At 44.9% G+C, this 19,681-nt stretch overlaps 1 protein-coding gene across 3 annotated transcripts; it reads left to right on the top strand.

Moving 5' to 3' along the window:
• The first annotated feature begins 9,088 nt into the window (after window positions 1–9,088).
• Window positions 9,089–15,330, top strand: LOC143355221 (uncharacterized). Of its 3 annotated transcripts, XM_076789854.1 has the most exons (5): window positions 9,089–9,403; window positions 9,751–9,873; window positions 11,231–11,437; window positions 11,529–11,681; window positions 14,972–15,330. In XM_076789854.1, the coding sequence occupies exons 3-5, from the start codon at window positions 11,277–11,279 to the stop codon at window positions 15,012–15,014; spliced, it is 357 nt and encodes a 118-aa protein (XP_076645969.1). In that variant the 5' UTR covers window positions 9,089–9,403; window positions 9,751–9,873; window positions 11,231–11,276; the 3' UTR covers window positions 15,015–15,330. The 3 variants fall into 3 exon arrangements, 1 of the variants encoding a protein (XP_076645969.1); XR_013082464.1 differs by lacking the exons at window positions 11,231–11,437; window positions 11,529–11,681; XR_013082463.1 differs by lacking the exons at window positions 11,231–11,437; window positions 14,972–15,330 and having other exon boundaries at window positions 11,529–13,159.
• The last annotated feature ends 4,351 nt before the right edge of the window (window positions 15,331–19,681 follow it).

Below are 19,681 nucleotides of genomic sequence, written 5' to 3'. Positions count from 1 at the left end.
TGGAAAAAAAATCCAGAAGAAAAAAATTTAAAAATATTGTGCACTGCCCCTATTATAATAGTATGACTGCTTGAAAATAGGTACTGTAGTATATTATATGTATAGCGAAAAGAAGTGAAAGAATAAATAAAAAGTAGTACCTATACCCATTTTAGAGGAGCAATAAATGCTGTTCGGTTTCACGAAGAAATTACTATTACAAATCAGTATAAAAAATAATCAGTGATCTTCTGTTTTATATTTTCGATGTTCTAAAAATGAAGTCTACGAATTCTCCTCGATTTTTGCGTGGTTCAAATTGGTTCGAACTTTTTGCGTGGGCGGCAGGTACAGGGAATTTCGAAGGTAGCGTTCATAGGTAGTTAGGTGGTCCATCGAACTTGGCGCAAGTTCGAAGCAACCGCGATAGATAACCGATTAGACGGAGAAGCGGCAAGTTTTCCGTATCGGTCCAACTACCAGGAGAATTGTGGCCGAACCCCGAAATCTGCCAGCTAAGAACATTTCTGCGTAACGCGACCCATATATCTTATTCCGGATTATTAATTAAATTTGCCGCATAAAGCTGTTTCGGCCGGCGGCCCCTGGAAATATATTACCTCGAATCAGTGAATTAATGTAGCCGCGCGGGGTTCAGGGTACACGCAAATATTTTGTCCGCGGATCAAGCCGCCGCGCGCCGCGGCGAAGTACTAAAATAAAATGCAGAACAAGATTTATTGCGAAACTCCGGCCAATATATTTCCCTGAATTGACGTTATCTCTATGTCTCATTATACGTGTTAGTGGGCACGCGGCGCAGTCTCCTATAAATCAACAATGCGTTTCCGCGACGAAACAGCCAACGGCCCCGGGTAACACAGTCGTTTTCATGGATCACAGTTTTTGCCAAATTGATCTCCGTTTAATTCACACCGGCGCGATCATTGTTTCCTCTTGATTCAGAAACCTATGCTCTCCGATGGCGTTGTTAACAGCGCGTGTCGAAACGAGTGCCAATAATTCCTGCGCCATTAATTTTCTCAGATAATTACAGATGAAATAACGCTTGTTGCTCATAATTTTGCAATAGAAGTTTCTCAGAGAAAAAAGGAAAGAGAAATATTTGGATTTTTTAAATGGCTGGACTGGATCGATGTGTTTGGAAAAAAAAATAATAAAAAATGGTATACCGCTTGAACAATATCGGGACATCTCGAGGACGTATCCTCCTATCCTAAATTCCCATTAAATAAAAGAGAAAACGATCAAAAGTAGGTGTTCCCGTAATTTTGACGCTTGATCGATTCTCGAAGTAAATCCACGAGGTCCAAGAGAAAATAAAATTGCAATTAGAGCTCATTGTAAATAGTCTCCACATGCCAAAATCTGGAAAAATGACAAAAATCCAGCGGCCCGGGATATTTTCCGCTTTTTCCGCGGGCATTGTCGCGGATCAGGCTTTTCATGCTCGCGATCCGCGCAGCTTTTCGAAAGAGCGATAGAAAACAGAGGTAGGAAACGTCGATAGAGGGCTGGTAGGACAGGGTAATGCTCGTTACAATTATCCGAAAGAAAAATGGTGACGGAACCGCGAGTAACGAGGCCACATTGATGCGCGGTAGCGATTTGCACAGCCGCCGCGGCTCGTCGTTCTCACTCGCGCGATTGCACGTGTAATGAAATCCACCCCCGCGAGCGCGTGTTGCACGCCAGCACGGTGCACAGTGCATCGCGAATGTGTATTCACCTCGTGACGTAGGTTTTTAGAGGATTTTTCAAAGAGGCGCGACCATTATGTGGCTCCTGTGCCCCGTGGTACACGTTGCAATACACGATCTCTCTCTCTCTCTCTCTCTCTCTCTCTCTCTCTCTCTCTCGCTCTTTGCCGGCGCATGCAGCGTCGATTCAAAACGCGGAAATATTTATCAGCACGGGCTGAATGCGGGATCGCAACCCAACAGACAGCCAGAGAGACGACCGATAGCAGAGCTGGGCCAGCGTCTCGTCCTTCGTCATCAGCGCCGCTCGTGCCGGGTATATTTATTTTATCGCATGAATGGATCGTTTGCTCACGAATAGAAATTGAACACTTGTAGAAAATAAAAAGAAGCCGCTCAAGTATTCAGCGTCTGGGTTGGTTTTTCGCGATCGGCTCGCTGCTATTGATTCTTCCTCCTCGCCCACCGCCCGCCCCCCCCCCCTGCCCCTCATCCTACTCTGCGTGAATGGAATCGATCGAATTCAATGCTCCCGGATCATCCCGCGATAGGCGAATAAATTCTTCCAGCGTGAACCTATGGATCTAGATATCTAAATATTTCTCGGGTCAATTAATACCGTTCGCCGATGCCCCGGGATCGATCCCTTCGATTTCTTCTTGCGGGCGGGATCGATTAAATTCGACGTTCCCGGATCGTTCTCGATTAGGCGAATAAATTCCTCGAGCTTGGATTTGTAAGTCCGGGTACTCTCATTTAAATATTTTCGGATTAAATTAATATCGTTCCTGGTATGTTGGATCTAGGACTGGCCGCAGTGTCTCTCCGCTTTGAATTAATATTAGAGCGCTGTTCACGAGTTATGCGACACTTTACTGTTCCAGGAATGTATAAATTGTGGCGGAGATATAATTTACTTAAGCTATCTTAATTACCCTAGTACATTTCTGCACCGTGCAGTACCGAAAATATGAGAAACTCATTCTTAAATTTATACAAACGAATTGAAAATTAATAGACGATTAACGATAGGATTTTTATAACCCCTTGGTAATAGTTATTAATTTCCATTTGTCGTTTATCGTCGTTGCCATGACATGCTCAGAATTGAGGAGCTAATCATCAAGTGGTGCCACCTACCCGACAACCCTCATCACTACACAACTTTTCATCCCCCTTGCTACTTAAAATTATGTCCTCGACGTGATCAATTTTATCCATTTATACAGAATTTATTACAGAAAATAAAAGACTAATAATTATGAAAATATTTTCAGTAGAACAATAAATTGCATGGCGACTATAATTAGCTCCAAAAGGTTGTCCGGCAATTCCACAATATTTAATGCATAAAAATTCAGTAGTCATTAGAAAGAGAAGGATAATCATACTCCTTTTCTGCAACTTAATTTCCACAGCCACCGAAGAGCCTTTCCGGTGCAGGAATCCCGACACGCACATGGGCCGGTGATAAAGGGACACATTTGTCCATTCGATAGCACCGTCGGACAGCCATAGGAATGAATTTCCCGCGCATAAACCGTTAGCATTGTCAGCAGTTTATCATCGGCCTCGGGAGCTCAGAAGTCGTTGCTTAAAACTGCATTATATGGTACGTCACGGCGGTCGTAAAGCGTTCCATGTCGTCCCGTGGAAGCATAGAATATTAAGCGCAACGTAAACACGTACTACAGCGAGGCCGGTAATAAAATACCGACGTTGGAAAAGCGGCCGGAAAATGAACTCTACCCTCGAATGTTTCCCGCTGATTCCAACCATTCTTACAGGCTCATTAGGAAACTCTCGCCCGTCCATTTGTATTTGACAAATCTGTACATGCCATAAATGCATCAAGTTCCTCAGCAGGATTTTGTGCCTTTATGACAAAAGTGAGTAGATGTCATTTAAAACAGTACAAAAATTAGAAGTATTAAACGAACTAAAAGGTACTACTATTAAACGTATTGAAAAATAAAATAAATTTTTAGTTTCCTCATAAAGTATTTAACTCACAGTGAGGAGAAACAGTGAAACAATTTTGTAGACGTTTACCAAGACACTGACTTATAAAGTAAACGAGGTTGAAGTAAGACGCCATAAAAATTACAATCCATTAAAATGAATATTAACCGTGTCGACTAAGAGTCGTTTATGTTCATCGTGAGATAAAGTGTCTCGTTTCGAAACTTATCTAGCTCGGAAGATATTCGAAATTGAAACGTTTCGACTTTGAAGTCTGGGAAGATAGACAAAGCCGAAGTCGTCGTTCCCATAGGGAAACGTTCGCTGGCTTTTCTATTATTCGACTGCAAATATTTGACTCTGTCGATGTTAAGGTTTGACGTCTTTGCCCGCATCCCTGCTGGTAACCTAAATCCAGTTTCGACTTCGGCGCCGCCTGTATATGAATCGGACTTTCTGGATCGGGAGTCTCCGAAGTAGTTCCGATCGAGTCACAGTTCCTCGAATCGCAGGCAATCACGGCATAGTTGCTGTATCAACGCTATTATGGCCGCAGAATATGATAAGCACGGCGGGGTATCAGCCTGTGGGTAATGGTAATTACATAGAGAGCCTCGAGGCAACAAGGGAGAGGTGGCAACAATACCCCGTGCTCCGGTGACGCAGAACTATTAGCTTCGAATCTGATACCTATAATTATACTCCTCGTGGACCCTGCCCTGACTTGACTTGACAGACATAATTGAAACTCTGCCACGAAGACCGCCATCGATCGACGAGTCTTTACCCTTCAAAAATCTCTACTTGTTGCCAGCCGTTCTACCAATAAACTTACCGGGTTAATTTCCGGTGTGGGCTAGCAATTGAACGTCACTGCAGTTAGCCAGCGATGCAATCAATTATTACATTTGACCTAATTGCCGGTATCGATCGTCAAACTTCCCTGCCACAGAAGTATCAACATTTGTTGCAGTCGTTCGAACATTCGCACAATTGTAATTCGAACGACTCGCTAGAATCACGATGATTGCAATCGTATTCTAACAATTAAAGAAGATACCTGGTAAACTATCACATTTGTCCGGTCACACAGTTGTCCAACTCTGTTATGAATATCTATTCAGTTGCGGCACCATAATTTGTACTCGCAGTAACGTATTACACACTCGTCAGCAAACTTTGACAGTCGACGCGTTCATGTCACCATTTGCCGGTGCTTACCATTTGTTAAAATGTAGATTGTTACCATTTTTCTTCGTCGTTGACATATTTTCAGTTTTACAGATTCTACGAATTTTTTCGAGGATATTTCATTGCAATTCTCGATGGAACCTATTATGCAGAGCACGTATAGTTAGCGCGGGTCCTCGATGACCAGCAGGTGTCACGGACCTAATTTTGAAAGCGGTGATCTCGCAGTTGGACATTACGGTTCGTCAGGATCGTTGTTACGGAGCAGAATCTTCCGGAAAGTTTTCCAAGTTGTCGAACTGTCGTGCACCCCCCGCCGCCAGAGAGGGTCGCCGGCGCCTCACCCTCTCCAAGGGAACCCGCTGAAGGCGTAGGAGGACCATGGGCCCTCAGGAATTTTACAATTTCGTCTTTTTCGTGAGAACATCTACATTCGTTTGTCGGCGGACGAAAGTTCTCCAGCAATCAGCCCTGGTTTCCCACGAACAATTAGATTCGAATCTTCTGGAACTGATCGGGCTCCGATCGGAATCAGTCTGGGACCAAGTGTACTCCAATCATCCCACTTGTCTTCCGTTAACACGTTAGTAGACTGCGGATTTTATTTTTAAAACTGGAAAGCCATTCGAAGAATTTGAGGACATTGTGAAATTTTCGACTTCACAACTGATACAACTGATAATTTTTATTTTGCATAAACCATTCTCCAACGGCGATTATCGCATAATTTTTAGAAGTTCATGGTCTACGGCTGAGGACATTTGCTGGTCCACGACTGCAACTGCTGCTGACGATTTTGTTAAACCGATACTGTGTGCTACAAATTTTTGAAAGGCATCGGATAATCGTCTGCGGATAATGCGTTAAATAATGATCTCGTTAGGTGTCTGAAGCGTTTCTTCGACGCAGCGACGTTCAAAAGAAACGATGGCCTGATAAAATGACTTCGCGCGGGGGAGATAATAACGCTGCGTTCCGTGGAGGCGTAAATAGCAATTCTATGAGGAAAAATTAGCTGTTAAGCGTCGGCAAGATTGGTTTCTTAAAGACATTTCCAGACTGCCGGAAGTATCTAAAAGTCGCTGTACCCGGCGAGGTCTTTTTCTGTGTTTTCTCGATGAAATCTGCTAAGACAACGGGCTCTGGAAGACTCGTTCTTTCCGGAACGACGACGAGAGAAAGATCGAATAAGTTGCGAACAGGAAGAGGCCACGAATTCGCAAGGGACCTTAACAATGTAGCTCATCTGCATATGGCGAAGAATTGAAACGTTTAATATCGTCACGCTGCAGCTTGTCCCTGACATTCAACAAGTGCAAGCAATTATCACGTACAAAGGCGTATAGTTCATAGAGGCACATTCATCGGCACCGAAGTGTCAAGCAACTGTTCCCTGCATTCGTATGCAGATGGACCGACGCTTGATTAAGGAATTAACTAGCGCTTCTTCTTCGTCCATGGAAAATTCGATCCCTCGAACTTGGTGCTGCAACCGCCCTGCGTCCTTGCAGCTCAGCTACAGATAATTATGCAGCTGTTGGACTAAATAGTGGCAACACCCACGTCACGCTACCTCCTCATTTATCTGCCTCAACTTTTTGAATGTTTCAAACTTCCAGCAGCATTTTTCCTCAATCATCAAAATTTCCAAATTCTGCGTATTTTTTCAGAAACTCAAACAGTTGGAGTGGAATTAAAAATGTTAAAACTAAAATTTAAAAGAATTTCTAAGAGCACACTTTTGGAAACTGTGACCTCCAGTAACATAATTTTTTAGTAAGTGTGGAATGGTGAAATTACAGGAATCTTAACCAGTGTCTCTATCATTCTATAATGTGTACACATCAATCACACAGATACTGTAACATTCTAACTTGATCACCCTTCAAGGTACTCACCACCCCTGTTTGAACACCCCTGCACATTCATTTTTCACTGCTTAGGGCTCCGCTAAAGCTGATCTTACGTCAAGGCTGAAGTATATGACGCAACATTCGCGGAATATAAATATATGATACTAAAAAATTCAATTTCATCTATTCAACTAAAAAAGCTGGTACTTCAAGAGGTTGAGGAATGTGCCAGGATCTTTCAAGTGGAATAAAAATCCTCTTAGCCTCGTTACGCCTTAAATTACATAATTTTATACAATTAATTTAAAAGTTAAATTAACACTAAAGCTACCGAGCATTAAAATTGGCTAGCATGTATTGTCTTATGAAATTAATAAGATTTAATTTATTTGGATTTCGTGCCACTTTTAGTACAATATATGATTGAATAGAGAAATTTATTGAACCAATTCCTACGGAGGCATCTTTGTAACTTTAATAATTGTGGAAAGAAAATCTGAAACCGGTGATTCGACCGGCTGTGGTAGGTTTAGTGTTAATAATGGGGTCTAAGGGACTCTAGAAAAGAATTAAACGGAATCGAAGGAGAGAGAGAGAGAGTATTATTTCGTCGCTTAAAATGCTCGCGCAAAAAGAGTATCGTTTGCATGGTTACATTTTGGTATTCCTTTGTGGTAAGTCGTTGAGAAGAGAATCTTTCGACCACTCATCGACCAAATCCCTTTTGCGGGAACGAAAGCATTCCGGTGTTGAACAATTCCCTTTATCGTCGTTGAATATTCATATGGATAAATGGGATTCCTGTTTGGCGCGAAGAAGCGAGAGCCCGAGAAATAAGTTGGCCGTGGGATGTTCCTCGAAACAGACGTTTTCTCGCGTGCACGTTGAACGGGTCTCTCTCTCCAGTTTAATTTCTTAGCGAGGGGCCAACCAGTCGCCGGAATCAGCCCGGTAAAATTAACCTGTCAGGTGTCCGTCGGTGGAAGGTAACGCGGTCAGATAAGCGGACAGAAAAATGTTTCGCTATTTCTGTGCAACCGGCCCTCGCCGATAATAAACGCGCGAGCGTCGAGCCCGAGACCTGCTACGAAATGCAACACGTAACTTGATAATTCTTGTCCGGGGGCGGGGGGAGGTGGAGGGGATTGTGGGACGGCACGATAGCCTATACCGCGGGTGTGTATCTGCACTTTTGTAAACGATCGCGGCCGAGAGACTTATTATTTACTTACACGACAGACCACTATTAAAAAGAGAAACGAGCCTCGTTAAGATACGCTTTTCGCGCCGAGGAAACGCTGCCTTCGCCCGAAGTCCTCCTCGTCTCGCCTCGAATTACCTTCCCTAGACTCCGGACGATCTATTTTATCACCTCCGCCCTTCTCGACCGATCCCTGAGACGTTCGGAATTTTTATACCAAGTCCATCTCTTCGTTCGTTTCTTTATTAAACTGCACGGATCAAAAATCACTACAACCTTGGGAATCTTTATCCCCCGAGCTCACTTCTCCGTTCAAATTGGTTGGACCAAAAATCACTGAAACTCTCTAAAAATGAAAAATTACTAAACTGATACTGTGAATTAATTCACAAAAATATCCTACAAAGGTCTAGAAACTAAGGAGCAGTTCGTGAAGTAGCGGAAAATTAATTGCATTAGCGCACTTATCGGAGAAGCTCATGATACAGCCAACTCGCGGGAGTTCCCTGATTATGTCCAGCTGTATATTTTTCTGAAATGAATTCATGCCAGGTCGGTATCGATGCAGGTGACCGATGGGTTCGGGACGCGAGCGTGCTCCGCTCTCTAGCTAGTTCCTGGTGCTGGCCGATCAATCTTTCGACGACTTTCCGCCGCGAGTGATTGTATTTCACGCGTCGTTTGCCCTTCTCATTTATCGTTGACTCGGATCTGCCCTCCTTAGAGCAGAGAGAGAGAGAGAGAGAGAGAGAGAACCATCCACCGGGCGAATTAACGCGCTCGCCTAACCCCCGTTAGGCTTGTTGTATCGGCGATCGACTTTCGCTCCCTCTGGATGCTTCACTGTTGCACCATTCTACTCTCTCTCTCTCCTTCTCTCTCTCTCTCTCTCTCATATCTCTCGGCTATCATTCCGTCCGATTAAACATGGACCCTGGAGACTTTCAAGTTTTCGAGTGGGGTGTGACGCCTCAGAGACAGAGAGATATAGATCGGGAGACAGAGAGATCGAGAAAGGGTTCGGAGAAACCGGGTCGATTCGTTACGGACAACGCTCAAATTGGCGGGGTGGTACGGACAATAGTTCAAGACTCACGGTTCGCCGAACACTAATATAAATGCAAATCGACTGTTACACACTTCTGAATGTCTCGTAAAACAAACTGCACGCCGAGGTCGTTCCGAACGGAGGTTCGCAGCACGGGTGGGAGGTCGTTAATGATCGGTTTCGTCGACCTAGTCCTGACTATTTGTCGGAGCTAGTGTTTGCCGAGCACTGATGCCGCCGTGTTGCGATAAAATGGTCATCGGGCATTAGCATTATTGACCCAGAATTGTTTGTCCAACCTGCTCTCGCCTTTTTAAGAAAATATCCAGAACCGTGTGCCGAATTAATCGATAATTAAATACTCCGTGCCTGATCGCGCTGCGTGCAGTTTTTAAAGCCCGAATTTTGACGTCTGTTCGCGAGCCAACCGAATCTACAATATCTGAAGGTTTGTATAACTGTCTTCAGCGAAATAGAGCGTTGCGATTTCTCATTTTACGATGTATTTAATTAATCATTCTAACGATGCAGGCAGGCAGCGTATATTAAGTTTTAGTATGATGTCCAGACTGCGGATTTTGGAATTGCACTAAACGTGTATGCTATTAACTTCCATTACACCGTAAACGAATTCTATTTTATCGATGTCAATATATAGCCATTAGAGAACATATTGGTAAATAAATAAATATCAAATTTACCCTGCTAGAAAATTCTGCACAATGGTAACATTTCTAATCACTGGGATTGTAAAATAAATTATAGTGCAAAGAGTTAACCTTTTAATGTTTTCAGTCGCAGCCACCCATTTTTGACATAAATGCATTCGCAGTCTAATGACGCTACTCGACGTCGCAAAGAGAGAAAAGGATTAATTTGGCGAGGGAGCTTGTCCAGCATTAAATTGGCAATATAAGGGTAAGGTGTTTAGGGATGTCCGCCACGTATCAAATCCGCGCTTGTGCCTTAATTAAATTTAATTAAAAATTCATCCGAAATACCGCGTCGCGGAATTGCCAACGTTTCAGTGGGAACGCGCGGGAATATTAACGTAACGTTTTCGCAGCAATTAGGAGGCGCGGCGCGACTCTAAAAAGAAATTACGTTTCGCGTGTCATTAATATCTGCTTTAATCGGCCGCCGCCGCCGCCGCCGCCGAGCAGTTGCCTGCGCGCCATGCCGGAAACGTACGATTCGGATAGTCCTTAAGGATATTTGTTGGATCGTAAGCAACCAAGGAATCCGGCAGAATGGGCGGCGGTTGCAGCAACCGTCGGTCTATAAAGCAACGGGAGGATGTAGCCTCGCGTAATTGCGAGGAAACATCCCCTGCCTAACCTTAACTCGGCCCGCCTTACCACCGCGCCTTAAACCAACCCCTCCGACTATCTCGCGCGTTCGCGCCCCAACAGGCTACAGTCTTTTTCATGAGTGATATACGAACGTTTCATAAAACGTGTTTTTAGTGGCTGCTTACGCGGCTGGATTATTCGCCGAAATTATTCCCGCCCCTTATTAATACCCCTCTAGCCCCATCGAGCGCGATTAATTGCCGCTTATTACGTCCCACCGAGATATCCTGCTTAAAGAAGATCATTCCTGACAGAAATAAGACTTCATATTTTTCAAACATCCCGCGGGATTGAAGAACAATCTCTCCAGACCCATTTTGTAGACGGAAGCTTCCACTTTCGTCTTCTTAATTTTTTAACGATCAATATTAAACGGTCTCTGAATCTTGCGTAAAAAATTTTCGAAATTCAAGTTGACGTGACATGAGTAAAACGCCAGGTACACTTCCTATTCATGGTGCAACAAATCAGCCCAAAAAATTCGTAGATCAATTTTCAAAAGTTCATTTTAAAGGGGAGACTTCAGTCTTTAAATCCACAATAGTTTCATTGCCGCAAAAATATTGTTTAGTTGTCGCAGACAATTTTTTAATCACTCTTGGAATTTGTGAAATTCCCAACAAAAGCACTTTCAGTTTTTTGTTAATTTCTTAACATAAAAACATCCTCCAGAAAAGAAACGACACAAGTGCGTCAATCTACAGACTTCACCCTTTAAAATGAGCCAAGACTCATGGTTCTACAATTTTTTTTCGCAAAGTTACATCGGCTTGAAGATCAACAATGTTCCGCCCCGGATTAATCCATCCATTAATTGCACTCAGCTACGATTTCGGTGTTTTTTTTTTAATTATATATAACGCTTGTAAAAATTATGTGGGAGGCTTCGAAGTACACTAAATACAGTATTGTTCGAGTTTTAGGCGGTAGAAGCTAACAGCGTTCGAAAGGGGAACGGAGGAAAGTGGAATGCCAAGGAAGAAAGTGGCTTCTCACGCGGACGTCGGCCAATCTATGGAGATGAAGTTTTCCGGGACATTGTTTGGCGAGTCTCTCGGACCCGGAAACGGCAATGAGACGCTCTGCATTTTTTTCTTCCCGTTCGTTTTTCAGCCCCCGAGAAGCCGCTGGTAGTTCCTCCGAATTCCTAGAAAAACGAGTTATCCCCCTTTTCGACGTATCTCGCTTAAGCTCGAAATCCGCTTGTTTATACAAACTAAGGTACGGTCTTGCCGGCTGGTTGAAGAGGGCTGGAGAGGGATGGAGAGGGATGAGGCGAGGAGCCAGGGTTCAACCGGATCGAACGAGGACAGCGGAAAAGACGAGGAAAATTCTTGCGCGGATGCATGGTCCGTACAATTTCACCCCTAACCGGTAAACTTTTCTTTTTAGTCCGACAAGCCTCTTATTGTGAGAGACAATTCTAAGAACTGGTGCTCTTTCCTAGCCCTCGCCCGTTCTGCTTAGTTTCGTCCTCTTTCCCTCTTTCCACGTTCTCGGTCCTTGTTCGGCGTGTGACTTCGCGAGTTTCTGGCTCTGCCGTCTCGTTTTCGGTAGGCTCGAACTCATCTTACTCCAGCAGGCTTCATCTTCTTTTCCTGCTCTTTTCGGATCCCGGTTTTCCCTGAGACGCGGGGGACAACCCCTATTCCGGATCAGCGCGATCACTACCCCAAAATTTTCCGAGGGCTGAAACTCGAAAGAAGACTCGAGGATTCGAGACAGTCGAAATTAATTCTGATCTTATTTCCGGCTCCAGAAAATTTCCAGTAAAAATCTTCACTACCTTACTTTTTTATTGTGGAAAATCAAAATAAATTTCTTCAACCCCTCCGCGTCCAATGAAAATTTTATCTGCCGAATCTCAACCCCAGAAATTTTCCACAAAATCGAAACAAATTTCTTCAACCCCTCTGCATCCAATGAAAATTTTATCCGCCGGATCCCAACCCCAGAAACCTATCTCGGAATCAGAATAGTATTCTTCAACCCTCCTGCGCACAATAAAAATTTTGACAGCTGAATCTCAACCCCAGTAACTTTTCTTAAAATCGAAATAAGTTTCTTCAACCCTTCTGCATCCAATAGAAATTAATTAGTGAAACTTGGTCAAAGCGTCTCCTTAGAAAGTGAAGAGTGGGTTTGTTCCTCGAAAATGGACACTGCGCTAAGTTTGAAATAAGATTGGGGGCATAAATTAAGTGAAAATTGTGTTAAATTGAGGCAAGGGACGAACAGGAGCGAATAAAATGGCGCACGGCGATGCGACGAATGGCAGAAGCTTGTCGAGAGCTTGGTTTGTTGTTTTATAATTTAATTTGCAATTTGTAATTCAAATGGGGTACACATTCTCCTCGGCAGTAAATGCCGAGATAAGGGTAGTTTCGTCCCTGGCCGTTCATAATTGGTTAAATAAAGACCGCTGGTTCTCGGGGCTCATACAACTTTATGGGTGCAATTTTAATGAAACAAGTTGCAAGTTTGAGAAAAAGTACTCACCACCGTACCGGCCTGCCTGCCTGCTGGTCCGCGCACCGCCGAGGAAAGGATTCAGAACTCCGAGGAGGAATCGTTGGCTAGAAACTTAGAAAAGAAACTTACATGTTGGTCAAATAAAATGGAACTTCAGCGAACCGTTAAGTCTATTACGTGGTGTCCGCTTCCTAACGACCGTCCCGGATTCCTTAGGAAGCAATAACGAGTTATAGTTTGTTGTAATAAATCTCGGCCCTATCAAAAGTTCCCGGCTTTTAAAGCTTTCATGCCTAAATGCTCCGCCTGTAAAGATTTCTCCACAAAGTTGCTAATTCTATCGAACGTTGCTCTTGAATTCTTCAAAACACTTCGTCACGAGATATATTCACGATCGTCTTTCCGAAACTAAATACAACAGTAAATTTTTTAAAATTCCAAGCGAAAAGCGTCGTATAGAATAATAATAAATAATTTCGAAGCGGACGATCGCAAGCAGAAGGCAGTTGAACATCGGCAAATAATAAAACCTTAAAAATTTCAGTCTTATTTGTTTGTATAAAAATTCTGGGGTGCAGAAGTATTTTTTGGAAAAAGAGGTGGAACCGTCGGTATGCAGACAACGTGCGAGGTGAAAAATAATGAACGTTGCGATCTCATATCAGCGAGCGGCGGAGGAAATCCGGAGAAAACGAAGGTGGAAGAGTGAAACTGAAACGCAACGGAGCGCGCGCGGCACAGCTGGCACAGCAGAGCAGAGCAGAGCTGAGCAGAGCTGAACAGAGCAGAGCAGAGCGTAGACCACCTTGTCGTTATTTATGGGGTTTACGGGGTTCGGTCAACCGCAAGGGCAGCTGAAGGCACTGCGCCCTTGAGGACCGGGGTAGTCCTCTCGCGAGTCGAGGCTGTTGCCAAGTGCGAGAACCGAGAAGGCGTTGCTGTTTGCTATCTCGCCGCGAAGATCCGACCTCCCCGAGAGCATACGTTTACGTATATTGTTGGCCTGCGGTCGCATTCCCTGGTCCCATCATCTCCCGCTGAAACAATGAGTTTAACACCCAGAGCTTCTCAAGGGAACTTACCGTTTACCTGTTTAACGTAATACGAACATCAACAACCGCCGCGACCGCTAACGAACGGGCCAACGTGTCGTTAACAAGTCCCTGTCCGTCCAGCTTCATCTTAAAACGTAAGCACTCGTAAAAAATTTACTCGAACACTTCAAGCTCCGAGCTTTTAATCCAGAAACACTCGGCTTCCGGGTGATACAATTTATTCGTGTCTGTGGTTATTCATTTTATCATGATTTTTGTTTGAAACGCTGAAACGAAGGCTTTTGTTAGTAGACTCGGGAAAAATCACCCCTACCATCAGGCCACATATTCCTGGCCTCCCCGAAGAGGTTCAATTAAATTTTCATGTTTTTCGAAAGTTGGAAGAATATCTAATAAGATCGAGATATCGAAAACTGATTTTATTCTATTGTTTGATGAGTTAACAGTTTACGAATTTCCTCTACGAAATGAGATTATCTACGAAAGCTAGCTGAGCGTAAGAATTGAATTAAAAGATGCTGTGTTTAATGAACATTGGTTCGATATATGAGGATAACAATTTTTTCGCTGCTACAGAGGCTGCACTCGCGGAGGGTCGAATTTTTGGGACTCGGCGGAGAATAAAAATTCTGATGGGAAAGTTTGGCTGACTAATTGCCGGGTGTACGCAGGCATAATCGAAGTAAGTTTCGAAAGCTCTAGACCGTTCGGCGGCGCGTGAAACGACGCGACGACGCGACGGTGGTGGTGGCATGGCGCGGGAACGATTAGTTTCTCGTTCATTTTCGAAAAGGCATTCGCTCACTGGAACACGGTACATTTTTCGCCGCATATGGCGGCATGGTTTCGCGCAACACCTGCGCTGGCAATACGTTAATGTGTCAAATTGATGGACCCCTTCGTAATTAATAGAGGAGACTCCAGAACCGGGCGACCACCGCGCAGCTCGGTCGAGGAACGGGGCTCCGGTTATATGGGGGTGTGTGGGGCTGTACGGGGGGTGCGGCGTGAGCAGAGAGGGGAAAGGCACGCGAGAGATTTGCAACCTGGCGTGGACCGATTTAAAACTGGCAACCGGCACATAGTAGGCGGTCGCTAATTGATACGTGACCATTAATTACTATGTCATTTTCGTAGAGCTCTGTTGCTGGCTGCGCACGTGCTTCTGACAAGAGTCTAGCTCCGTTTGCATACACCGGAAACGATGGCGACGAAGGGAACGAAAAAATACCGGAAAGGAAAGACATTCCAATTTACCGAACTATGAAACAATGCCTTCAATAATCTGTCGTTTTTTAGAAATTAATACAAAATATACAATTTTATGTACAGGACAATATTAAGAGAAAACCCATTCAAAATCATCCCTTTGAATGAAAATTCTGCTTTTGATCAGCGTATCGCATTATTCGAATAAAATATTGTTCATTACTCACAATAAATACAATAGACAGTTGAATAGAAATGATTGAAAACACCAATAAATTTTGCTTATACCTACCCTTAAGGCTATGTATATAATTCGAATAATTTTGATCGACACCAATAAATTTGTCATTCATAAGCCACGAATACATGAACTAGCCTAAGAAGCGGAATTGATTCTGATTAAGCAGTGCTCCTTCAACGGCCGAATTAATTGAAGATCGCGTGCACCCAAGACTGCGTAGTATGCAGCACCGACCAGAAAGCGAGAGCAGGGTGAAGTGATCTCGTCGCGCCAACATTTTTGTCTAATTGCTTCCAGAAAAGCGGCCTCGGCGGCGTGGCGCGACTCGCAACTGCGACTGCAACAGTTGCACGGGCCACCCTGTACATAAACGTTGCGCACACAACGGGCCACGTTGGCGGAGCACGTAATATGCAAGTCAAGTGCTCGTGACTACGTTCTGCTTTTATGTACGAGCTAGGCGGGGGTGCTAAGCTTGTGAAACGTCACCCTGTACAGTCGCCGCAACCACTCGAATTAATCGTGGCGCGTTGCGAAAATAATTATTGTTCGTCGCTTGCCTCGCGTGCGAGCCGCGATAATTAGCGTTTACATGTCGCGCGCTGAAACATTTACGCCGCTTACGTTTCTTTCCTCCGTGTGTGCGCGATGATAACCGTACTGTTAGAAACCTGCTCTCTCTCTCTCTCTCTCTCTCTCTCTCTCTCTCTCTCTCTCTCTCTCTCTCTCTCTCTCTCTCTCTCTCTCTCTCTCTCTCTCTCTCTCTCTCTCTCTCTCTCTCTCTCTCTCTCTCTCTCTCTCTCTCTCTCTCTCTCTCTCTCTCTCTCTCTCTCTCTCTCTCTCTCTCTCTCTCTCTCTCTCCCTCACTTCGATCTAGAATTATTTGCGAGTGTTGGTATGAAAAATCCCCGGAATAAATTTTTATAAAATTTTAAAAGGTGTCTTTCAAACACTTGACACAGAAAGACTTCTATGCGTCAGAGTGTCAGCTCATCGTCTCTCGCATGAACGGGTCAAACTCGACCGAGGACTCTCGCTGCGACTTTCGGGCAGCAAAGATGGCGATTTGTCTTCTGAATAGGTAATCACCGTGGTCCGTAAAGAAATTACAGCGGTGCACGGTGGAGCATTTTCCCGACGTGATGCGCCTCCGAATGATCGTGAAATCATTTCGAACGGTGACGTAGAACGGGGTCGAGAGTAGTTTTGTTCTGGTGGCGGGTACGTACGTTCGCCGAATCTTCCGGGTGTCTGGTCCAGCGTGGCGGGTTAAGAACGAGCCGGTTAGCATTAGGAATCTCCATAACTTAACGCGGCTGGACAATATGGACAATCAGCCTGGTTTACGGTACGTTGGCCAACCGAGTCCTCCCCCCCCCCCCCCTTCCGATGGCTCCGGGGGCAGATATTCGGGGAGACGAGGTGCGGTCAAGACGTGATCAGCAGCCGAAAGAAGCTGCGACAGTTACCGGGGGCCGTCTTTTGCCGAGCGTTACGGAAACCTAGATTAGTCATGGTAGAGTGGGATCAAAAAAGGCGACCGTTTTCGGACCGAGACCATCCGCTCGAGCGGATGTCATTGAACCTTAACCAAGGGGGAAGGGGTCGCCTGGTTGCGGAGGCGTCGAGAGACGTCCGGAGACGTACAGGGAACCTGGCCTGGAATCTACGAATTCTGGACACGATCGGTCACCTGGAGCGAATTGCACTTGCGTCGTACTTTGTTAGGATGACCCGCGAATTTTTAAAGTCATTACGACGGCTGATCCGTGACTACCGAGAAAATTCGCCTCGCCCTCCGATGTCCGTTTATTAACGTTTTACACGTTATGTTAATTGGATGAATGTGTGGATTTCCTTCAGATTTTTCCAAAACATTTCTCAAGAAAATATTTCTATACCCTCACGAATTATGAAAGAAAATGATCTGAAATGAAATCTAGAAATATTGTCACATTCACTGCAAAACCGATCCAAACGACATAACAAAACGGAAGAGTCGTCCCTCGCTTTGAGAAAAAGATTTTGGTCGGCATGTGGTAATTATAGCGAACGAGGGGTTAATTCGTGACGGTCGGTAAGCGGGTCAAGCGAGCATAAAAATGTCGACGTGTCCATAAACAAGGAAGTTGTCGGTGCAGTGGAATGCGCGAGGATTTATGAAACGGTTAGACGACGTCGAGGACGACGGTACGTTCCACTTTGTAGTCGGGCAAGCACTGTCAACATTTTTGCCGTCGAGCCGGCGGATGATAAATTACACATTCGGCGTGAAGAACAACGGTCGCTTAGAGGCCGGTCGGTTGACATCCTTTTATCAAGCACGATGGCTCGTTTAGGGACGAGGCAGTGGAGCGGGAGCCTCACGGACGAACGACGACGGAGCACGCAATAAAGGGGTAGTGTCGCGAGATAATTGGAAGCTACCGCTGTCCTAGACGGACGTAAAGACGAGGAAGAGATTCTAATGCAAGTCCCGACGTGTCTGTTGGCTCGCACGTTCTCCCGGTCTGCCCGTCGTTATTGCCTCGGCGATTTACGGGGGTGGCGTGGCAGCCCTGTTACATCCTAACAGAATGGTTAATCTGCTATCTTCAACGTGTCGATCGAGCATTCCTTCGTAATACCCTTGGCCCTTGACGGGTCTCTCTGCCGCCAAAGTCAAAAGATATTTTCATCCCGGAATCTACAAACTCCCAAATCCTAGAATATTTTACTATTTTCATCGTTCTCTTCTGTAATCGTTCGCCGAAAACCGGAGGACAGATGCGCAGGACTTGTTACCTTCAGACCAATTCCTTTCATTTCTTACCGTCTGTAGAATCAAAGAAAATTCCAAATTATAGAACCAATATTAGAAAATTATAGAAAATTATGAAACAAATTTTCTACGCCGTTACAACAGTAAATTCCCGCTTCGAAAGAAATGAAATTTGAGGAATGCAGATTTTACGAAACAAAGATTTTCCATCGTGTATATAATAGCCAGCCATAATTGTTAGCAATTTTGGCTGGTCCACTCGAAATGGACATCCGCTGCCGATGCATTTGCGATGCAGCGACTCGAAGATGAAGGGAGGGATGCGCCATTGTAGGTGTATCTGGCGATAAAATTATCAACTAGAAAGCTCGGAGGAGATCGCGGAGGGGCGAGAATGAAAGAATTTTCCAGCAGAAGAGCTTCTTTCCCGTTAACTGGGTAAATCAGTGCCGTAATAGCAGGAACGCGGACAAGAAACGTAAACGCATCCTTTAACGCCTCCGATAAAAACACAATGGCCATCGTTGCCGGTCGATTGACCGCACTTAGAGGAGCCAGGAGAGAACTGTTCACGAACTTCGGCCGTCGTTGTTAATGCCGGGCCCGGGGATGAAATGGCCAGGGGGTTAGGCGCGTCCGATTAAGGGGATGCAACCCAACATCTTTTTTCCCCATTTTTTTCTTCTTCTTCTTCCTCCTCTTCTTCTCTGTTCTCTCGCTGCACGGAAAAGACACAATAGTTTTAGCCTCGACAATCGGTTGATTGGGAAGAATTACGAGACGATTGTTCGAGCGGGCGCGCGCGGATGGTGCCGTTTAGCAAAGTGGATGTGTCGGAAAGGAGCGTAAACGGGAGCACAGGAGGGTGCTAACGAGGGCCAGAAGACTGGCTGTCCTCTTCCGACTGACTTCGTTCTATACCCTTCTTCCCGGCAGCATGGTTCACAGTCATTCGCAGAGGAGACGAACGTCATTTGGCTCGAAAGGTCCCCGGCAAATCCACTCGAACCGTCCCTTTCGCCTCTGTGCCACGTTTCTTGCATCAAAAGCGAGCCCCGTGCGTTCCGTGTCACCCTCTTCCGAAAGATCCTCATAAATTCCAGGTGGTAATCGAGCTACACAAAAATAACGAAGTGTGTGCTCATCCTTACTGCCATGTCACTAAAGCTCTCTTTATTTCTGTCATACGGGAACAGAATTCAAAGTGACCGATCTAGGTGTGTTAACACTTTCCGTGCCAACTCGGCACCCCGACAGACCCATCAAATCAAAGTAGCCTACACGTTCGCCAGGTTTTATGCATTTCTCGATTTATGTCAACAACACGGGTCTTGCCAGCGTCGTGTATCGTCCAGGAGACATGCCCGAGCTGTGTTATGTTTACACTCCTCGGAGTCCGAGAGCTACGCGGCCCCTCGCTGCCCCGTGGTAGTGAGGATAATTCCGCGACGTTTATCCTCGAGACCTTGGCGACATATATAGAGAAATTGCTGAATATAATAGAATAAATGAGTGGTTGCAATTTGAAAAGAGACAAATATTTTTACACCAAATGCAGACAATTTTGTAGTCTTGTAATAACTATCGAAAGACTTCTAACGATGACCGTGTTAATATTTAGAACAATCTTTAGACG

The sequence above is a fragment of the Halictus rubicundus genome, chromosome 6 (assembly GCF_050948215.1).
Source record: "Halictus rubicundus isolate RS-2024b chromosome 6, iyHalRubi1_principal, whole genome shotgun sequence".
Taxonomy (NCBI): domain Eukaryota; kingdom Metazoa; phylum Arthropoda; class Insecta; order Hymenoptera; family Halictidae; genus Halictus; species Halictus rubicundus.
This window is presented reverse-complemented; position numbering and strand designations above follow the sequence as displayed.